The sequence below is a fragment of the Gossypium hirsutum genome, chromosome A13 (assembly GCF_007990345.1).
Source record: "Gossypium hirsutum isolate 1008001.06 chromosome A13, Gossypium_hirsutum_v2.1, whole genome shotgun sequence".
In the NCBI taxonomy this organism is placed as follows: Eukaryota; Viridiplantae; Streptophyta; class Magnoliopsida; order Malvales; family Malvaceae; genus Gossypium; species Gossypium hirsutum.
The window spans coordinates 103,683,394-103,703,864 of record NC_053436.1 but is presented as its reverse complement, the minus strand read 5'-3'; the positions used below and the strand labels follow the sequence as shown (position 1 = coordinate 103,703,864).

At 33.9% G+C, this 20,471-nt stretch overlaps 1 protein-coding gene and 1 long non-coding RNA gene across 2 annotated transcripts; one reads left to right on the top strand and one right to left on the bottom strand.

Annotated features, from left to right (window-relative positions):
- Positions 1 to 11,627: 11,627 nt before the first annotated feature.
- On the top strand, positions 11,628 to 12,481 carry LOC107894783 (uncharacterized). The gene is made up of 2 exons (XR_001683257.2): positions 11,628 to 11,834; positions 12,199 to 12,481. It is a non-coding gene; the product is annotated as an uncharacterized lncRNA (long non-coding RNA).
- Positions 12,482 to 14,993: 2,512 nt separating this feature from the next.
- On the bottom strand, positions 14,994 to 15,927 carry LOC107893207 (uncharacterized). The gene is made up of 2 exons (XM_016818138.2): positions 15,585 to 15,927; positions 14,994 to 15,314 (listed from the first exon to the last, which is right to left on the bottom strand). The coding sequence occupies exons 1-2, from the start codon at positions 15,706 to 15,708 to the stop codon at positions 15,130 to 15,132; spliced, it is 309 nt and encodes a 102-aa protein (XP_016673627.1). The 5' UTR covers positions 15,709 to 15,927; the 3' UTR covers positions 14,994 to 15,129.
- Between the last annotated feature and the right edge of the window lie 4,544 nt (positions 15,928 to 20,471).

Here is a 20,471-nt window from a genome sequence, read left to right as displayed (position 1 = left end):
CTGATAGCCAATCATCAGGGCCCCCTTATAGTGCTGATCGACCGTTGGTAATTTATTACGACGCGATGAGAGAGCCATTGAAACCACAGATGGTAATTGAAGTACCATCTCCTTTCCCGTATAAGGACAACAAAACAGTACCGTGGAGATATGATGTTAATATCGTTACACCGGAAGTTGAAAAGTCCAAAGCCATAATTGAAGATGTTGGGGAGGTAGGTCATTTTACTCGAAGTGGACGATGCTATTCTAAAGAAGTTGAACTGGTAAAGAAAAGTAGCGACTCGAAGCAAAAAGGGAAAGCAGTGATGTACGAGGTCGAAGTCGAGCAAGAAATTCCACCCGTGCAAGAAACTAAAAAGCCTGTGAATGAGGAAGAAGCTCAAGAATTCTTGAAATTTATTAAGCACAGCGAATATAGTGTGGTGGAACAATTGAGCAAGCAGCCAGCACAAATCTCAGTTCTATCTCTACTATTAAATTAAGAGCCACACCGGAACGCTTTATTGAAGGTGTTAAATCAAGCTTACGTGGCCAACAACATATCTGTCGAAAAGCTTGATAGGTGGGTAAACAATCTGAATGCGGACAACTTCATCTCTTTTAGTGATGATGAGATACCGCCAAATGGTAGAGGCTCGGTGAAAGCGCTGCATATCACGACCCGCTGCAAGGGCTACATAATACCGAACGTACTCATCGATAATGGGTCAGCAATAAATGTTATGCCATTGGCTACACTTTCCAGAATACCTATGGATTTGTCCTACTTAAAGCCCTGTCATTCCATGGTAAGGGCATTCGACGGGACGAAGCGCGAAGTCATGGGAAAGATCGAAATCCCTTTGGAAGTGGGCCCCTACATCTATGAGATCGAATTCCAAGTCATGGACATTACACCCTCTTATAACTGCCTTTTGGGAAGAGCTTGGATTCATTCCGCTGGAGCAGTCCCATCATCCCTCCATCAAAAGGTGAAATTCATCATGGATGGCTGTTTGGTCACAGTCGAGGGCGAAGAAGACATCGTCGCATCTATCTCTGCTGATGCGCCATACCTGGAAGTAAGCAAGGACGCAGTGGAATGTTCCTTTCGATCTATTGAATTCATCAATGCCACTTTCGTCGCTGAGGGAAATAGAATTTCGATGCCAAAACTGTCGAAAAATACCAGAATGGGTGTCAAGTTGACCGTAGGAAGGGGAGCTCGTGCGAGAAGAGGTTTAGGGAGACATCTGCAAGGAATAGTGAGGGCTTTAAAGCCAGTGCACCACAAGGCCCGATACGGTTTGGGGTTCCAGCCTGACATGCGCCAAAGAAGAAGACAGTGGAAGAAGGATCAAGAGAGAAGAATTGCAAGAACTTTGGGTTGAGAACCAGAATGGGAACCAATAGTGTACCCTCCTTTGTCAAAAACATTTACATCTGCGGGAATGATGTACCCTGGACAAGATGATCCACGAAACATGCTGGGATTAATTGAAAGGGATTTTCAGAATGTCAGTATAAATGTCATTGACAAAGAAGCTGGTGCAAGTAAAGATGTCTCGAGGATACGCCCTTGCCCTCCTGGTTTCATGTTGAACAATTGGATTGCTGAGGAGCTTCTTGTAGTTTATAAGCCTTCAGAGTAATGCTAAACATCAACCTTCTATTGTGTCCTTAGATATAATAGAATTCTTTTGTAAGAGTTTGCATTCGCTCTTTATCGTTTAAATGAATATCAATGAAGATGCATTTTGTCACGATTTTTTGCATTATCACTAATTTCATAATCATTTTCTCATCCTTACATTTGCCTCATTGCCATGACATAACATTTGTTTGTTGTTTCCAATACTTGGATGTCCCCCTATAGCTTCCTTTTCCATTCAACTTTCAGGTGCTCAGATATTGATGACATGAATAAGCCCGTTACGAATCTTGAAATTGATTTTGAGAAGGCTGTTTGCTTAGGAGAATTTGAAGCCGAAGAAAATGCTGAAGATTATGTCTCATCTCCTGAATTGTTAAGGATGGTGGAACAAGAGGATAAACAGATTCTGCCTCATGAAGAATCTGTGGAAACAATAAATTTGGGCACTGAAGAGAGGAAACAAGAAGTGAAGATTGAGACTTCTATTTCAGAAAGTACCAGGCATAGTTTGATCACTTTACTCCGCGAATACAAAGATGTTTTCGCGTGGTCATACCAGGACATGCTAGGGCTAGATGAAGATTTAGTGGTCCATAAGCTCCCATTAAAGCCAGAATGCAAGCCCATCTAGCAAAAATTAAGACGGATGAGGCCCGAAATGCTGTTGAAAATAAAAGAGGAAGTGAAGAAGCAATTTGACGCTGGCTTCCTACAAGTCTCCAAATATCTAGAATGGGTGGCTAACATAGTCCCGGTACCAAAGAAAGATGGAAAAGTACAAATGTGCATGGATTACCGTGACCTGAATCGAGCAAGCCCAAAAGATAATTTTCCCTTGCCACATATTGACACGTTGGTGGACAACACAGCAAAACATTCATTATTTTCTTTCATGGATGGATTCTCGGGGTATAATCAGATCAAGATGGTCCCTGAGGATATGGAGAAAACTACCTTCATAACAATGTGGGGAACGTTCTGCTACAAGGTGGTGCCATTCGGGTTAAAGAATGCTAGGGCAACATATCAGAGGGCTATGGTGACATTATTCCATGACATAATGCATAAGGAAATAGAGGTCTACGTCGATGATATGATTGCTAAATCTCGAGGAGAAGAAGAACATGTAATGAATCTCAAGAAGTTGTTCGAAAGGCTGTGAAAGTTTCAGCTAAAGCTTAATCCAGCCAAATGTACATTCGGGGCTACCTCGGGAAAATTGCTAGGCTTCATTGTTAGTGAAAGAGGTATCGAAGTTGATCTAGATAAAATAAAAGCCATCCAAGAATTACCTCCCCCGCGCACAGAAAAGGAAGTCAGGGGATTTTTAGGGAGGTTGAATTACATTGCTCGATTCATTGCTCAACTTACCAACCAATGCGACCCAATTTTTCGACTCCTTCGAAAACATAACCCGGGAGAATGGAACGAGGAGTGCCAAGTGGCCTTCGATAAGATAAAACGGTATCTGTCTAATCCTCCTGTGCTAGTACCACCGACCCCTAGAAAACCCTTAATTTTGTACCTGACCGTGTTTGAAAACTCAATGGGTTGCGTACTGGGGCAACATGATGAGTCAGGGAGAAAAGAAAAGGCGATCTACTACCTCAGCAAAAAGTTCACTGAATATGAGGTAAAATATTCGTCCATTGAGAAATATTGTTGCGCTCTGGTTTGGGTAGCTCGGAGACTCAGACAATATATGTTGTATCACACGACATGGCTAATTTCAAAGCTGGACCCAATAAAATACATGATGGAATCGCCGGCACTATCAGGAAGAATGGCACGATGGCAGATCCTTCTTTCGGAATATGACATTGCCTATGTAAGTCAGAAGTCGATAAAAGGGAGCGCAATAGCTGACTTCTTAGCAACTCGAACGACAGAGGAATATGAGCCTTTAAGATTCGATTTCCCAGAAGAAGACTTAATGTGCATCACAAAAATAGAATCCGAGTCATCAAAAGAGAAGTCATGGAAGATGTGCTTTGATGGTGCGTCAAATGCTTTAGGGCATGGAATTGGAGCAATCCTGGTATCACCAGACGGGAATCATTATCCGTTCACTGCAAGACTGAACTTCTTCTGTACCAATAATATCGCAGAATATGAGGCCTGTATCATGGGGCTTCGTGCAGCTATCGAACGAAACATCGAGATCTTGGAGGTGTACGGGGACTCAGCCCTAGTGATTTACCAAATCCGTGGAGAATGGGAAGTGAAGGACTCAAAATTGATTAAGTACAGCGATTTAGTGGCTGGATTGATCAAGGAATTTAAAGAAATAACTTTTCATTACTTCCCACGAGAAGAGAACCAACCGGCTGATGCCCTAGCCACTTTGGCTTCAATGTTCAAAGCAAGTAGAGAAGCAGAAATAATGCCCCTCAAAATGAGCATATACGAGGTCCCTGCACACTACTGTGGCATTGAGAAAGAAGTAGACGGACGGCCTTGGTTCCATGATATCTTAGAATATATCAAGAATCAAAGGTATCCCGAACAAGCAAATGAGAACGATAAAAGAACAATTAGAAGAATGGCAGCGGGATTTGTTCTTGATGGGGATATCCTGTATAAAAGAGGAAAGGATCAGATGCTTTTGAGATGTGTGGATGATGTTGAAGCCAGAAAAATACTTGAAGAGGTCCATGAGGGAATTTGCGGAACGCATGCCAATGGTTTCAATATGGCCATAAAGATCATGAGACTCGGTTATTATTGGCTGACAATGGAAAGTGACTGCATCAATTTTGCCAGAAAATGCCACAAATGTCAAATCTACGGCGATAAAATTCATGTAGCCCCTTCACCCCTTCATGTCATGACTTCTCCGTGGCCTTTTTCAATGTGGGGCATGGATGTCATAGGGCCAATTTCTCCAAAAGCTTCAAATGGACATCGATTCATTTTTGTGGTTATCGATTACTTCACAAAATGGATTGAAGCCGCTTCGTTTGCCAATGTGACGAGGACTGCAGTGTGCAAGTTTTTGAAAAAGGAAATCATTTGCCGATATGGTTTGCCTGAAAGAATCATCTCAGATAATGCCACGAATCTGAACAATAAGTTAATGAAAGAAGTGTGCGAGCAGTTCCAAATAAAGCATCATAATTCCTCGCCCTATCGTCCAAAGATGAACGAGGCTGTTGAAGCAGCTAACAAGAACATTAAGAGGATCATTGGGAAAATGACTGAGACATATAAAGATTGGCACGAGAAACTTTCATTTGCTTTGTTTGCATATCGTACATCTGTGCGAACATCTACGGGAGCAACTCCTTTCTCTCTAGTCTATGGAATGGAAGCTGTGCTACCTATCGAGGTTGAGATCCCCTCTCTGCAAGTATTGATGGAATCAAAGTTAGAAGAAGCAGAATGGTTTCGAGCTCGATATGATCAGTTGAACCTCATTGAAGAAATATGTCTAAGGGCAATTTGTCATGGGCAAATGTACCAAAAGAGAATGATCGCAGCCCATGACAAGAAGGTACGACCAAGAGAGTTCCATGAAGGAGAACTCGTTCTGAGAAAGATTCTCCCAATACAAAAAGACCTGCGAGGAAAATGGGCACCAAATTGGGAAGAACCATACGTTGTAAAAAAGGCATTCTCGGGAGGAGCTTTAATCCTTACCGAGATGGACGGGAAGGAGTTACCGAATCCGGTGAATTCAGATGCGGTGAAGAAATATTATGCTTAAGATGAAAACCCGAAAATGGCATCTAAAAAAAAGGGGGGGGGATCAGGGCGAAAACCCGAAAAGGGCGTCTTGATTAGTACAAAAAGATTAGGATGAAAACCCGAGAGGGCGTCCTAATGAAACAAACCTGGCGGTCGAACGATAGGTCAAGTAGTGAGACTACAGTATTTGAAGCACTTCTGAAAGCTCAAAATTTTCTACGCAAGAAGCCATGCTCGAAAAGATTATTGATTGAGGAACGTGGAAGAGTTCATGTGTTGAATATCTAGAGCATTTGTATCCGTTGAATACTGCCTTTTCTTTCTTTTTGACATTTTTACTCTCATTGGTTAACTTTCTTTGTTTGCCGCATTTGAAATAAAGGAATATGAGATATCCTTTTTGTCCTTACCTGACCATTTTCATGCATCTCATTATGTGTTTATTTAATGATAAATAGTGAAATGACATACTCTAAACAAAAGAAATGTCAAGCATTACCCGGATAAGAATTTGATAAGTGCAAGATCTTCAAAGCAAGAACAAAGTTTAACCAAGGGCAAAAGGGTGATATCTGAGAAACGTCGATTACTCGTAAAGCTCGAAGACAGGTATGAGGCCTGAAGAGAAGGTCGAGAATCAAAGCAATGAACGCAGATCCTCAACAATCATGGCGAAAATGACATACGACCAATATGCTTAAGGAACACTGCATAATCATGTAGGCATAAAGACATTTAAGACAAACACGTGCATATCATGATGACATCATGCATGGCATATACAGGTAATCCAGTAAAGCAAGAAATCTTGAATGAGAGTCGTACTGAATCAAAGGAAAAGACACCCGAGTTCTACCAAAGGACTGGTTTTGGTATTTTGATGTTTAATATTCATGCTTTCCAAGGAAAATCAACTCATATTGCGAGAAATGAGTTGAGCCTCAAGACACGTTGAGGTAATTTCAATTTCTGTTTTCAAAATTCAACTCATATTGCGAGAAATGAGTTGAGCCTCAAGACACGTTGAGGTATTTTCAATTTTTGCTTTTCAAAATTCAACTCATATTGCGAGAAATGAGTTGAGCCTCAAGACAAATTGAGGTAATTTCAATTTTTGTTTTCCAAATTTCAACTCATGTTGCGAGAAATGGGTTGAGCCTCAGGACACGCTGAGGTAATTTCAATTTTTGTTTTTCAAAATCAACTCATATTGCGAGAAATGAGTTGAGCCTCAAGACACGTTGAGGTAATTTCAATTTCTGTTTTCAAAATTCAACTCATATTGCGAGAAATGAGTTGAGCCTCAAGACACGTTGAGGTATTTTCAATTTTTTCTTTTCAAAATTCAACTCATATTGCGAGAAATGAGTTGAGCCTCAAGACACATTGAGATAATTTCAATTTTTGTTTTCCAAATTTCAACTCATGTTGCGAGAAATGGGTTGAGCCTCAGGACACGCTGAGGTAATTTCAATTTTTGTTTTTCAAAATCAACTCATATTGCGAGAGTTGAGCCTCAGAACACGCTGAGGTAATTTCAATTTCTGTTTTTTCAAAAATCAACTCATATTGCGAGAGGTGAGTTGAGCCTCGGGGCACGCCGAGGTATTTTCAAATTCTACTTTCAAAAAAAATCAACTCATATTGCGAGAGGTGGGTTGAACCTTTTAATTTCTACTTTTCAAAATCAGCTCATATTGCTAGAGGTGAGTTGAGCCTAGGGGCACGCTGAGGTATTTTCAATTTTTTGTGTGTTTTAGTTTCAACTCATATTGCGAGAGGTGAGTTGAACCTCGGGTCACATGCCGAGGTATTTTCAAAATCTGTTTGGCAAATTCTGTTTTCAAAAATCAACTCATATTGCGAGAGGTGGGTTGAACCTTTTAATTTCTACTTTTTTTCAAAATCAACTCATATTGCGAGAGGTGAGTTGAACCTCAGAACACGCTGAGGTAATTTCAATTTCTGTTGTCAAAAAAAATCAACTCATATTGCGAAAAGTGAGTTGAGCCTCAGTTCACATGTTGAGATATCTTTAATTTTTGTTTTTAATGTCTGTTTTTAAAGAGTCAATTCATATTGTGAGAAATGAGTTGGGCTCAAGATCACATGCCATGTAAGAATAAAGATTGAAGTTGATGAAAGACACCAAATGTGGCCTCCCTGAAGTTGCAATGGAGCAGGTCAAAGTTGCAAGTCTTAACTCTCTGAAGTTGCAGAGTGGAGCTGATCGAGAATATCAGATCTTGCCTTGCTAGAGTTACAGAAGAGAAGATCGCAAATTTCATCTCACAGAAGCGATAAAAGAGCAGATTAAAGCTGTAGACCTCATCTTTCTGAAGCAGCATGGAAGCAGATCAAAGCCACAAATCTCATATCCTTGAAGATTACATTGGAGTAGATCGAAGCTACAAGGCATATGTCAGAAGATGTAGTGGATTGAATCTAAAGCTACAAGATGCAGTGGACTGGAAGAAGATTATCTGAACTAGAAGAGCACCAAGACCCAGCAAGACCAGGCAAAATTGGCCTTTCTTTGTGTCTTTGCTCTATTCCCGTTACACGACAATGAGCAAAGAGGGGCAGCTGTAGTAGGCCAATTTTGGCCCACTAATACCAAGCCCATTGCCCCCTCTTACAACCCAAACCCGATTGACCCAACTAATCTAGCCCAATACCCTAAACTAACCTAGCCCAATCCTAAAACTACCTGAGCCCAATTTACAAACCCTAACAACCCAAGCCCACTATCTAAAATTTTCAGCAGCAAACCCTAGCCACCAAAGTCTTCAGCCGCTCTCCCCTCTTCAGCCTCCTCTACTCCTCTGACACCAGCACCATCCCTGGTCACCCCATACCTAGCCATCGCCCATGCTTCTGCCAACACCATCACACACTCCCACCAACCCCTCCATACCCTGCAAAGACAGAAGCAGACCAAACAGAACGGGACAAAAGATAAATAATATTTTCCTAGTTTTATAGTCAGCTATAAAGCTGAGAAATAAACATTTGTAAAGGTGGGGGATTCAATAAACAAAAATTGTATCACGAATTTTGGCAAATCAAAAGCAAAAAAAAAAAGCACATAAAAAAGGTTGAATTTTATTTCCTTTTTTTTTGTTTCTTTATTTTTTATTTTCATTTTTTTGTTCAAAAAATCAGTTTTAAAACAAAAAAATAAAAAAGGTAGAAAGGGGACTTACCTGAACTTCGGAGCCGCGACATCGGAGCCCTACTCCGTCGTTGAAATCGGCTCTCAAAAAGGAAAATGGGGGTCTCTCCCTTCAGATTTTCGGGCTAAGAAAATAGGGCCTTCAGGCGCCCCCAAAATCGGGGTCAAAAGCCCCCATTCAAGCAACCCCGACCACCACTTACGGTGGCTCCATGGCGGCGGCAATGATGGGTATAAACCCTAGCAAAAGGGGAAATGAGGGAGAGAGAGCCAAGAAACTCTCTGTTTTTTTTTTTGCTTTTCGAAATGGGGGCTGGAAACACAAAATAAAAAAAGGGTTTTAAGTTATTTGAAACAAAAGGCCTGCACTTTAACCCGTTTAACAGGCCTAATATGTGCCTTTTAATTGAAAATGAGGGAATTGTACATTAGGTCCTTCTCATTTGCGTAAACATTCAATCATGCCACATTTATTTCACTTCCTTTTTAATTTGGCTTTAAAACTTACGCATATTAGCAATTCGGTCCCATTTCTTTTTATTTTATTATTTTCACCCCGAATTTCTGTCTAGAGTTCAAATTAGCCCCTTTTCGTCCTTTTCTTTTATATTTTATTTTATTATTTGATATTATGGTATTATAATTGTATTTTATTTTCTTGCATATTATTTGATATTATTATTATCACCTTCATTCCATTATTATTATTGCTATTGCTATGTTTTTGTTGTTTATATTTTTATTATTAGTATATTGTTATTCCTTAGTTTATTATTATTATATCATTTTTTATGTATCTATCTACATTATTATTATTATTATTATTATTATTATTATTATTATTATTTTTGAACACATCATGCATTTTAAATTATTACCAATTTTAAATATTTTATATATATCATTTCATTTAATCATCATATGTAGTATTTATTTTTAGATTCTTATACGTATCTTGGTATTTTAGATTATTACATGTATACCTATATATATATCTTTTATTTAAACATTTTTCTATGCATTATCTTACATCAAATTTCTTTTTTCTTACGTTATTCTTTCTAAATATTTTATATGTCATTTGAACTAAATTCTCTTTTTAAAATTTTTATATATTACTTAGTTATATTATTTTATATGAAAATTATTTTGAACTCTTTTATTATTTATTGTAAACCTTTATTATTATTAATTTTAAGACTATATAGGTATTTATTAAAAAAAATTTCATAAATATTATTTTGGATTTATATATATTTTTATTTTTGAACAATATTTTAAATTTTTCTTTTACACATTTTAAGCTCTTTGGTAAATTATTTTAAAGTGTTCTTGTTATTTATTTTTTTTGTATTATTCATCTTATTTCATTTAACATATTGTTTATTTGAAGTTTGCTTTATATAGGTTACTTTATTTTATGCCCGAAATATTATATATATTATTATTACTAAATGTACTTTATATTTATTCATGTTTGGTTTTATTTCTCTTTCAAATATTATTATTACTGTTTTGCTACTGCTCTAGTATTATGTTAACATTTTTCATTGATAATGTCATTGTTTGCTTCTTTGATTTATTCTTATTTCATGAATATCTTTTATGTTTTAATTACTAATCAAGGCAATATACCGATTTAACATTAAGTCATTGAGTTCATCACTATGTTGGGTGAACATCAATTGACTCGTGTTAAAACGATATACCCTTCTCAAAAACCGGAATAAACTAAAATTTCTCGTTTTTTTCGGATCATAACTAAACTTTACATTGAATTCGCATTTTTGAAAATTAAGACAACATGTGTTTATAAGATGCCAATTTTTGGGCGTCGCGAGGGTGCTAATACCTTCCTCGCGCGTAACCGACTCCCGAACCCTAATTTTCCTCTGGCTTTTAACGTAGACCTAAATCCAGCCTTCCTTTTGTTTTAAAAAAAATGAATCTAATAGGTGTCCGATCACACCTAGGAAAAGGATCGGTGGCGACTCCCTCTTTATTTTAAAATCAAACTTCAGTTTTCAAACTTTTTCACTAGATTGCCACAATTAGCGACCCCAAACCAAAATTTTTACGTCGCTACAATAATGATATATAAAAATAATACTATATATAAAAAGTATATATATACACGTATAATAAAATATATACTAATATTAATAATAAATATAATATGGGTGAAAATAGGTATAATAATATATTAGATAATAATAAAAATATGTGAAGGTTGAGAAAAATAATAATATAATAATAAAATCCAAAGTTTTAAAATCATAAAGGGGATATAAATAAATGGCAAAACAAAGTAAAATAAATGTATGTAAGAAAAAAAGAATAGATAAATAAATATAAAAGAAATATAATAGTAATAGTAATAATAATGCAAAGCTAATTAATTTAATAATATGATAATAAAAATAGTAAAGTAAAAGGAAAATAATGAAAGGGAGATACGGGGAAATATATATATAAAGAAATGAATAATAGATGGATAGACAAATAAATAAATATTAGTAGCGTGAAAATGATAAAAATAACAAATATTTAAATGAAGATAATAAGAACAACAAATATTTAGAAATTAAGCATTAAAATCCTTAATATATATGTGAGGGATATAATATAACAAATAGATGTATAAATAATATGATAATAATAACTATAATAACCGATGGAAGAAAAAAAAATTAAAGGCATAAAATACAGAATGCAAATAAAGTGAAAATAATAACCATTTAAAAATTAAAGGAAGATAAATAAATAAATAAACTAGACAAAACAATCATACATATAAAATAAGCTTTAAGTTAAATAAAGGATTAGATTGGGATTAAAATAAAATTCAGAGTCTAAAACATAAGAAAATAGATGAATAAACAAAAAAGGGACCGAAATGAAATACGCGCAAAAGTGGAGGACCGAATTGGGAATATTCCTACACATCAAAACGGTGCCATTCTAACAAGTACTAAAATGTAATTAAAATAATATTGTGGGCAAAATTTAAAAGTAACAATGAGCTGATTTGAAAGGACCAGAAAGGAGGAAGGACCATTTGCACAATTTGTCCCAAAAGCAGAAACATGCTTGGCCTAAGGTTTGTGATGCCGTTTCATTAGTTATTAAAACTTAAAAAATCATTTTGAATGGCCATTTGCCATTTTCTACAAAAAATCAAAACAAATCCCTAACCCTCATTCTTTTATCCCTCATTTGGAAGCCAGGCATTCTTAGCCCACGATTGGAAGAAAAAAGTTTTCCTTTTATTCCCTTTGACCTCGGTCTCGGCGACAGAGAAGGAGACTCCGGCGACGTGACTGTGAGGCAATTTAGGTAAGTTTATTTTCTTCTTCCTTTTATTTTCGTATATATATAAAAAAAATGAAGAAACAAAAATAAATAACGCTTTAAAAACCGAAAATAAAAAGGTCACCTTTAGAAAGTTTATTTCTCTCTTTTGATTGATTGTCTCTGTTTTTGTATTTTCTTTGTATTTGACTGCTTTTTTTATTTATTTTTGCTTCGATCTCTGCTCTCTTTTTTGTTAAAAAATCTTATTTTTTTATTATTATTGCAATACAATGTTTTCTTTGTATTCCAAAAGACCTCCCCTTTACATTCGATTTTTGGTGGCTTTATAGCCAATTTTACATTGCTTTGGCTACTGTTTATTACGTGTTCGTCCTTCTTTTTGTAGGTGATGGAACAAGAGTAATGCTGGTAGAGGCAGGTGGTGTCAGAGAAGCATGGAGGTTGGCGATGGCGTGTGGGCAACGGTGGCAGAGGCGCACACGGCTGAAGCTAGGTTTTTTGTTTTGTTTAGGTTTGGGTTAATTGGGCTAGGGTTTAATTATTTGGGTTTAGGGATTTGGTTAAAATGGGCTGATGTAATTGGGGTTTGGGTAAGTTTAGGTTTTATTTTTTTGTTCAAAATTGGGCCTCAACAATAATAACTTTTTACAATATCAAACACCTTTAAATGTTGTTAAGAGTGTCGCTTTTGATTGGTAGTATTGATAATGGACTAATTTGATATTAATTCAATCACGTTTTGATTATTGTAAATAATGTTGGCTAGATCATGGCACATTACAACATCAATAAAATAAGGTGAGCATATATCTATACATACATAATTATTATCAACTCTAAACATATCAATTCATGTTATTTTTACATAACCTATCACAATAACATATTCAATTAACAATCCATAAGATTTTACCAAGTATACATGATTCCTTTCAATCACATTTTCTATAATCAACTTATAAAGATGTACCATTTACATATAAATCATTTCAATGATATATCAAATTGGTTACCAAGTCCATTTCATCATATTTTCATGTTTTTAATTTCATTCATGTTGTTTCTCCTAATGGAATCATTCATGTTGTTTCTCCGAATGGAATTTTAGTAAAACGGACTCGAATACATGAGTTATCTACACCACACCACACAACACCAAGTTGCTCGTCTGAGTTGAATTTTTATCAGGTTACCTGTCCAGGCTAAACCTTTACCACAACACATTAAGTTACTTGTCCAAGCTAAACATGTGTCATATAATACCAGAGGATCCGCAACAAAAGTTGCATCTCGTTAAAGTTTGTAATAATCTCCATACAAGTGCACATAAGATCTTATTAGCACGTCAATTGTATCCTAACATTTTACTAAGTTCATATGGGCATCAATTTCACATATTTCAATATCATCATTGTAATTGATCACGTATACATATCACACCCTGTAAAAGGGCACATCTTTAATTTTTTTTATCATGTAATCATGTGTATTTTCACATTTGTACCCTGTATTATTATGTAATAGTCATTCATCACATAATATTTCAATTCAATCCATTACAAGCCATAATGCCAATTTCACTAAAATTTCAACTATATTCAAACATATACATATCGAATTAAACACAAGATTACACGTATAACACAAAGTGAGATAGTAAGTTCCATATGAACCTACCTATTCAAAATATGAGATGAGTGGATTCTTTAGGGACCAATCCATAATACCAATCCATAATTTTAACTTTTCCCTTATTAGCTCCAAGTAGTAAAGAAGAGAGAAAAACAAGTGATTAAAGGTTGAAGAGAGGCAAGTACCCTAAATTTTCTTGCCACCTAAGGACTAAAATGTAAATCTTATGAAATTTGTGATAAATTAGTAAAATAAAATGTAAAATGATTTGATATGTACAACAAAATATTATGAGAGAAAGATTAATTGAAGTGTGATATAATGGTAAATTGAACATTAAGTGATGTTAAAGTGAAATTATAGTAAATATTGAATTTTCATGATGCTAAGGACTAAATTGTAAATTTTGTGAGATTTAGTGGAGTGCAAAAAAAATTGATATGTGATGTTAGAAGGATATTATAATAATTATTGAAATTTTATAATGTTAAAAACTAGATTGCAAGATACTTAGAAATTACTACAAATATTAAAAATGTTAGAAAGAATTATTTAAGTGAAGTATTACATGGAAGAGAATTAGTTTACAGTGATTATGTAGTGAAAATAAATTTCTTGGCAATAGGGACTAAATTGAAAAATCTAAGTACAAAATAAAATATTATGATAAATAGCTTAAATGGAGTATTAAGTTTTAGTGAAACAATTACAAAGCGATATTCAAGTGAATTTCTAGTGATACTTGAATTTCATATTGAAAAGGACAAATTTGTAAAATATACAAAAGTGACTAAGTGTGTTAAAATTTTGAAATAAAATATTCAATTTTAATGATATATAGAATATAAGTGAATACTAAGTGAGAGGATGGTGATTAATGAAAATATATACTAGCAGGGACTAAATTGAAAAGATTGTAAAGTAAGTAAAGTGAAGTTTATGCAAAAAAGACTAGATAGTAAAGTGACCAAAATTTTATATGAGTAATAAAGTATTTATGGGGAACTTTATTAAAGTGCTAGTGATAGTGAATTTAATTATAAGTGGTATTAAAATGTTAATTTAATGAATATTGATTTTTATGAAAATAAAGACTCAATTATAAGAGTGTAAAGTTTTATATGCCATTAAATGATAAGTGATAGCGATGAAAATGACAATATAAATGCCCAAGTAGACAAGATATGAACATGTTGGATATAGATGACATGCCATTAGGAATTTATCATATACGCAAATGACAGTGACACTTCGGTGCAAATGATAGTGGCTCTTTGGAGCATTTCAATGATTTTGCACTTTGGTACATTATAGTGTTTTTTCCACATATCTTACTTGTTCAATTGAGTTAACTATGGGCTATCGACTCATAAGAAAGACAACTGGTAAGTGATTAAAGAATTTTAAGAAAAAGAGATATGTGATTAATGAAATAAGTGTTAAAGAAAGTAAATGGTAAGTGAATTACAACAATCTATGTTAAAGAGTGAAGCAATAATATAGTAAATTAAAGTATTAGTAAATTTGGTAAATATATTAAATAATCTCTTAATTTAAATGATATGTTCATATAATTATTGTACGGGCCCAAATTTGCCCGGCCCATTATTAAGAAATACAACAAAATAAAGTCCAAGTTTTTAACAGTCCATACAAGCCCAAAATTTTACAATTTGACCCAAAACTAGGACAAGCCCAAAATGGCCCAAAGCTGAACATTTTCAGCAAAGGAAAAAGGGTCAAGAACCCTAGCAGCCTTGCGCCGCTTCCCACATACCTCACCAGCACGTTCAACGCCCGAGGCCTGCCCTCCTCGTGCCAAAACGACAAAAAGCCAGAATATCCGCCTCCATTGACCCCTTTGCGCTCCTGTAAAAAGGACAAAAGAAGAAACACGACAGACAACAGAGCAAGAAACAACAAAAGGAATAGTAGGCAAATAATAAACAATGTATGTTCTCGGCTATAAAAGCCTGAAACCAAGAATGTAAATGGGGGGATTTTTTTAAATACAAAGAACGTTGTATTACACGAGATATCAGAGAATCGAAAGCAAAAAGTTTCAAAAGGTGTTTTTTTTCAATATTTTCATTCTGTTTAAAGAAATAGTTTTAAAATAAAAAAGGGGTAAAAGTTTACCTGAGGTTTCAACACGCGAAGTGGGGGAGGTCTCCGTTCCCGATGATGAATAGTCGTTCTCAGTAAAGAGGACGAAAATTCGAAAGGTTTCTTGTCTTTTCCTTTTTTTGGGTTGAGTTTTCATGAAAATAGACTCGAATCGGGACTTTGAGCGTTAGAGCGCTCAAGTTGGTGGCTTTGGATAAACTCCGGCCACCGTGTACGGTGGCGCCACCACCGGTGACCGGTGACCGTCATGGTGGCCCGGCGCCGGAGCTATGGTCGGCCCAAAGGCTTGAGGGAAAAAGGAGAAAGGATTTTCAGTTTTTTTTTTAAAGGGGGGCTCAAATGAATTTTTGAAATTTTTTTTTACTTAAATAGCCAAGTGAAATGGTACTGTTTCACCTTGGCCATTTAAGTGCCAGAACGGCGTCGTTTTAGTCCATACCCGTGCGACCCGACCCGACCGATGAAGGATCTGCGCGTTTCTTTAGCTTTTGGGTTATTTATTCTTAAAGCCCCTCTACTTTTCTGTTTTCCTTTAATCCAATCCTATTTCCTTTTTATTTTCCTTAAATTTGTCTCTTTAATTTTATTTCACTTATGATTTAGTCCCTCTTTTATATACTTACGTTTATCTTTTTCGAATTTGGACCTTAAAATTTCATCTTATTTTCAATCAAGCCCTTATTGGTGTGAATTTAAACTTTTTCTATTTATTTAAAATCATTTTATTTATTTTAAACTTTTGTATTGAATTGTTTTATGTCACTTATTTTGAATAGTTTTATATATATTATTTGTTTTAAATATTATATATACATATTTATTTATTTTTTTAATTTTTTAATTATTTGTTGTAAGTTTTGTATATTATTATTTTAAACTTTTACATGTATACATTTATATTATCTATTTTAAATATTTTTATATGTATAATATTTATATGTAGACCTTTTTTACATATACATTCTTTTACTCCAGATTTCCTTTTATATATTATATATTTTAAACTATTTATTTTAAATTGTTTTATATATATATATATATTTTAAACTCTATTTATTTATTTTAATATATTTTATTTATTATCCATTTTAAGATTTTTCTTTCATATTATTTATCTTATACTTACATATGTATACATTATTTATTTCAAATTTCTCTTTTACATGTTATTTATCTTAAACCCTTTTAAATATTATTTATTTTAAACTATTTGATTTATTTACTTTTTATATATTACCATGAAACTGTTTTATGTTGTTTATTTTTAAATTGTTTTAAATATCGATTATTATAAATGGCTTCATATATTATTTATTTACCTTTTTCACCGTTATATACATTATTTTATTTTAAGTTGTTTCACATATATTATTTATTTTAGATTTTTATATCTCGATTCTTGTATATACTATTTATGTTAAATAGATCTAAGTTATTTATTTTTATATACATTTGTACATTTTGAACCCTTTTCGTATTATTTATTTTAAAATTTACTTTTTCTCTCACGCATTATTCATTTTAACTATATATATGTTGCCTACTTCGAATTGTTGTATATATTACTTTGTTTTGTTTTCTTTGATTGTTAATGTTGATTTTAAAATAGTGTATTATGTGAATATTTTCATTACGTGCCCCATAAATCATTTGTTATTATATTCACGTTGTTGACATTCATTAACATAACATATTATTCACATAGTATTGTTACATGTTATATATTACATTTTATTTCGTTCAAATCACATCGTAAATTATGTTTCAACATACTCATACATAATTAGCGGTTTTATTATACTCCAAATAAAATACACATCGTTTTAAATTTCATATTTGCTATTATTTCATAAAAAGAAAATTCTCTAATAAAGGCAATATTTCATGTTTGGGAAATTCGAGAGATCGTGCCTTAATGTGCTGGGTTTTGATTTTTTTTCGTTTGATCCAAATGATCGAATATCCTTTTGAAATTTAAATGCGTGAGTTTTGAAAATCAAAAGACAAGCTTATCCTCGATAATTTGAAATGTCGTGTCCTAATGTGTTGGATGTGACGTTTAATTACTTTAAGATAAGAAGGTCTTTAGCATCCGCTTCGATTTATTCAAATATTTTTGTAAAACGAACATTCATAAAAAGGGATCGTAAAATTTTGAAACAAGTCAATATTTCGTGTTTAGAAATTTCGAGAAATCGTGCCCTACGTGCTGGGTTTCAATTTATCGTTTGACCGAACAACCGAATATCCTTTTTAAAATTTCAATGCATGAGTTTTGTAAATCATGAGATGATTTTGGTATCGAAGGTTTGAAATGTCGTGTCTTACGTGTTGGATGTGATATTCTATTTCTTCGGAACAAGAGAATCTTAATATCCACCTCGAGTTATCCAAACATTCATAAAAAGGGATCATATTTTAAAATTTATTTTAAAATCTTTTCAATTTTCGACATCAAGACATTAATTAATCAATTAGGTACCAATTTTGGGCGTTACGAGGGTGCTAATCCTTCCTCGTACGTAACCGACTCCCGAACCCGTTTTCTCAAATTTCATAGACCAAAATTGTACTTGTTTTAGTAAATCAAAATATTTTATTAAAATGACCAAATTTCTAGGTGATCCGATCACACCTAAACAAAAAAGATTGGTGGTGACTCCCAATTTTCGTTTATCATTTTCAAAATCAAAGTCGACCCCCATTTTTCAAAAAATGGTTTCGACTATTATATTAGTAATATTGTTATTATTAATTAAATTAAAGAAATGGTAAGATTTAAATTCATGGGTACTTACTAAGCTTTCATGAGCTTAACGTGTTATTTTCAACGCGTAGGTGAAAGATTGAATTGAAGTTTTCGTACGAAGTTGCGCCCTCCACACATCTTATCACATCATCAAAGCTTGGGAGGAAAAGGGGTATGAAATAAATTTCATGGTATAGAGTATGACTTATACATAGGTGAACTGATGAAGTGATAAAGAAAGTGTCTAGCTATTTAATATTAGTGTTTGATGCATTTGAAAACAAAATTTATGTCGTGATGTTGAATTCTCCGTGTCGCTACGGGAATCAAATAGTGAGTAATGTCACAACCTAGAACCCTCGAAGTCGCAACGTCAACCCAAAATTTTTTAAAACTTTACAATTTAATCTTTATTCAACTTTAGGTTATTAAAAGAACTTTTGTAAGCCTGTATAAAGATCGGATAAGATTGTGAATCATGTTATAAGTGTGTAATAATTTTAACTGCAAGAAAGAAATGTTAAATTAAATGGTAATTATTTGTAGTTGCTCCAGCAACAAATGTGACATCTCGGAGCTCAGACCCAACAATCGGATCAAGTATGGGGTGTCAAAACATCTTTTCCTTATGCATCATTAACTTGACAATGATCGGTTTCAAACACAACTTTGAAGCCGTTTTCAAGCAACTGGCCAACACTTAACATATCATTGATTAGCTTTGTACTTGAAGGGCATCTAATTGTCACAGTGTCATTGCTTTTAACAACAATATAGTTTCCATTACCCATTTGTACTTTGAAAATTATCGAAGTATCTAGCTCCCTGAGGAAATCACGATCAAATGTCATATGGTTTGTGCAATCACTATCAATAAGTCACAAGTCACTTGTCACTAGACCTACTAGTTGCAAAACAAGTTGCTACATAGAGTTGCTCCTCCTCTTCTTTGTTGCTCTTCCACTTTTCAACAAGAAAATAGTTGCTTCAAATCTTTCAAGAATTGTTACAATAATTTTTTTTGAACCAACCTAGAATCAAGAAATTCAGAGCCAAGTAATCTTACTTTGTTGGCAATACTGAATAATTTGTCAAAATATCTTTAAATGTCTCGAAGTCTTTCATCTTCTGAAGTTCAAATTCTCTGATAAGTTGAGAATGTGCATTCACTTGATCCTTTCATCTCCTTCACATTCTTCATTAAGGAAATTCCATACTTCAAATATTGATTTCTTTTTCATAATTCTGAAAATTATCTCTAGTGAGACTGCAATAAATAACATAGCTCTATCCTTGGGCTTTCTTGTTTTCTTCTCCTTGTGATTCTTTAGCTACATCATGATTGGATTTGCATGCAATGCAATGGAGGAACTTCGTAGTCCTCCTCAACAGTTTCTTAAAAATTATTTGCTTCCAAATGAGCCTCCATCCTTGCTGCCCAGACATGATAGCCTTCTCCATTGAAAATAGGTGGTGCAAGTGTAGTGAGTGGGGTTTCTAAATCCATAGAAGAAATTTTTTTCAATGATAAGTTCGTTAAGAAAATGGCTTTAATACCAAATTGTTGGAGTTTTTTAAAAAACTTGCTGTAAAAAAATAATAAAAGCAAGAATAAAGTAGAAATAATTTTGATGGGAAGTGTATGTTTCATTTAACTGAAAAACTAATGCTTCTATAAGAAAAAAGATTAACAACCAATGACTAAAAATAAGTTGTTAAACTCTAAAAATCAACAAAAAAAAATTGAAAATGGTTAAAAATAGCTAAATTATTTTGAATGCAATAGCTAGGTCAAATCTTCAACAAAACCCATGTGAGTGACGGGTGTTAAAGAATCTTCTGAACCACCACATCATCTTCTTCCTTCAGCAAACCTGATTGTGAATTCAAGCATTTCACAATATTTCAAGCAATTTCATGAGCTTTGTCAATGGTGGAGGCCTGTTCTCAACTTGAAATCCAAGGTTTATAAGTAAAAATAGTTTGTGTGTTTTTTTATTAGTTTTCATAATTAAAGGATTTTTTCTTTTCCTTTATTGATAATAGACACGAATAAAAAGGTGAAAAAGTAACTGTCACAGAGACAAAGGTATAGTTTTGTAACAAAATATACCAATGTGATGCACATGTAATTGTGTAAATAAGGTGAC

Bases quoted from the DNA above. Each gene is read 5' to 3' on its own strand.
- LOC107893207 (XM_016818138.2), bottom strand. From the start codon at position 15,708: ATGAAAACTCAACCCAAAAAAAGGAAAAGACAAGAAACCTTTCGAATT. The intron at 15,315-15,584 runs GTAAACTTTTAC...TCCTTTTTACAG, and splicing joins TTCGCGTGTTGAAACCTCAG to GAGCGCAAAGGGGTCAATGG.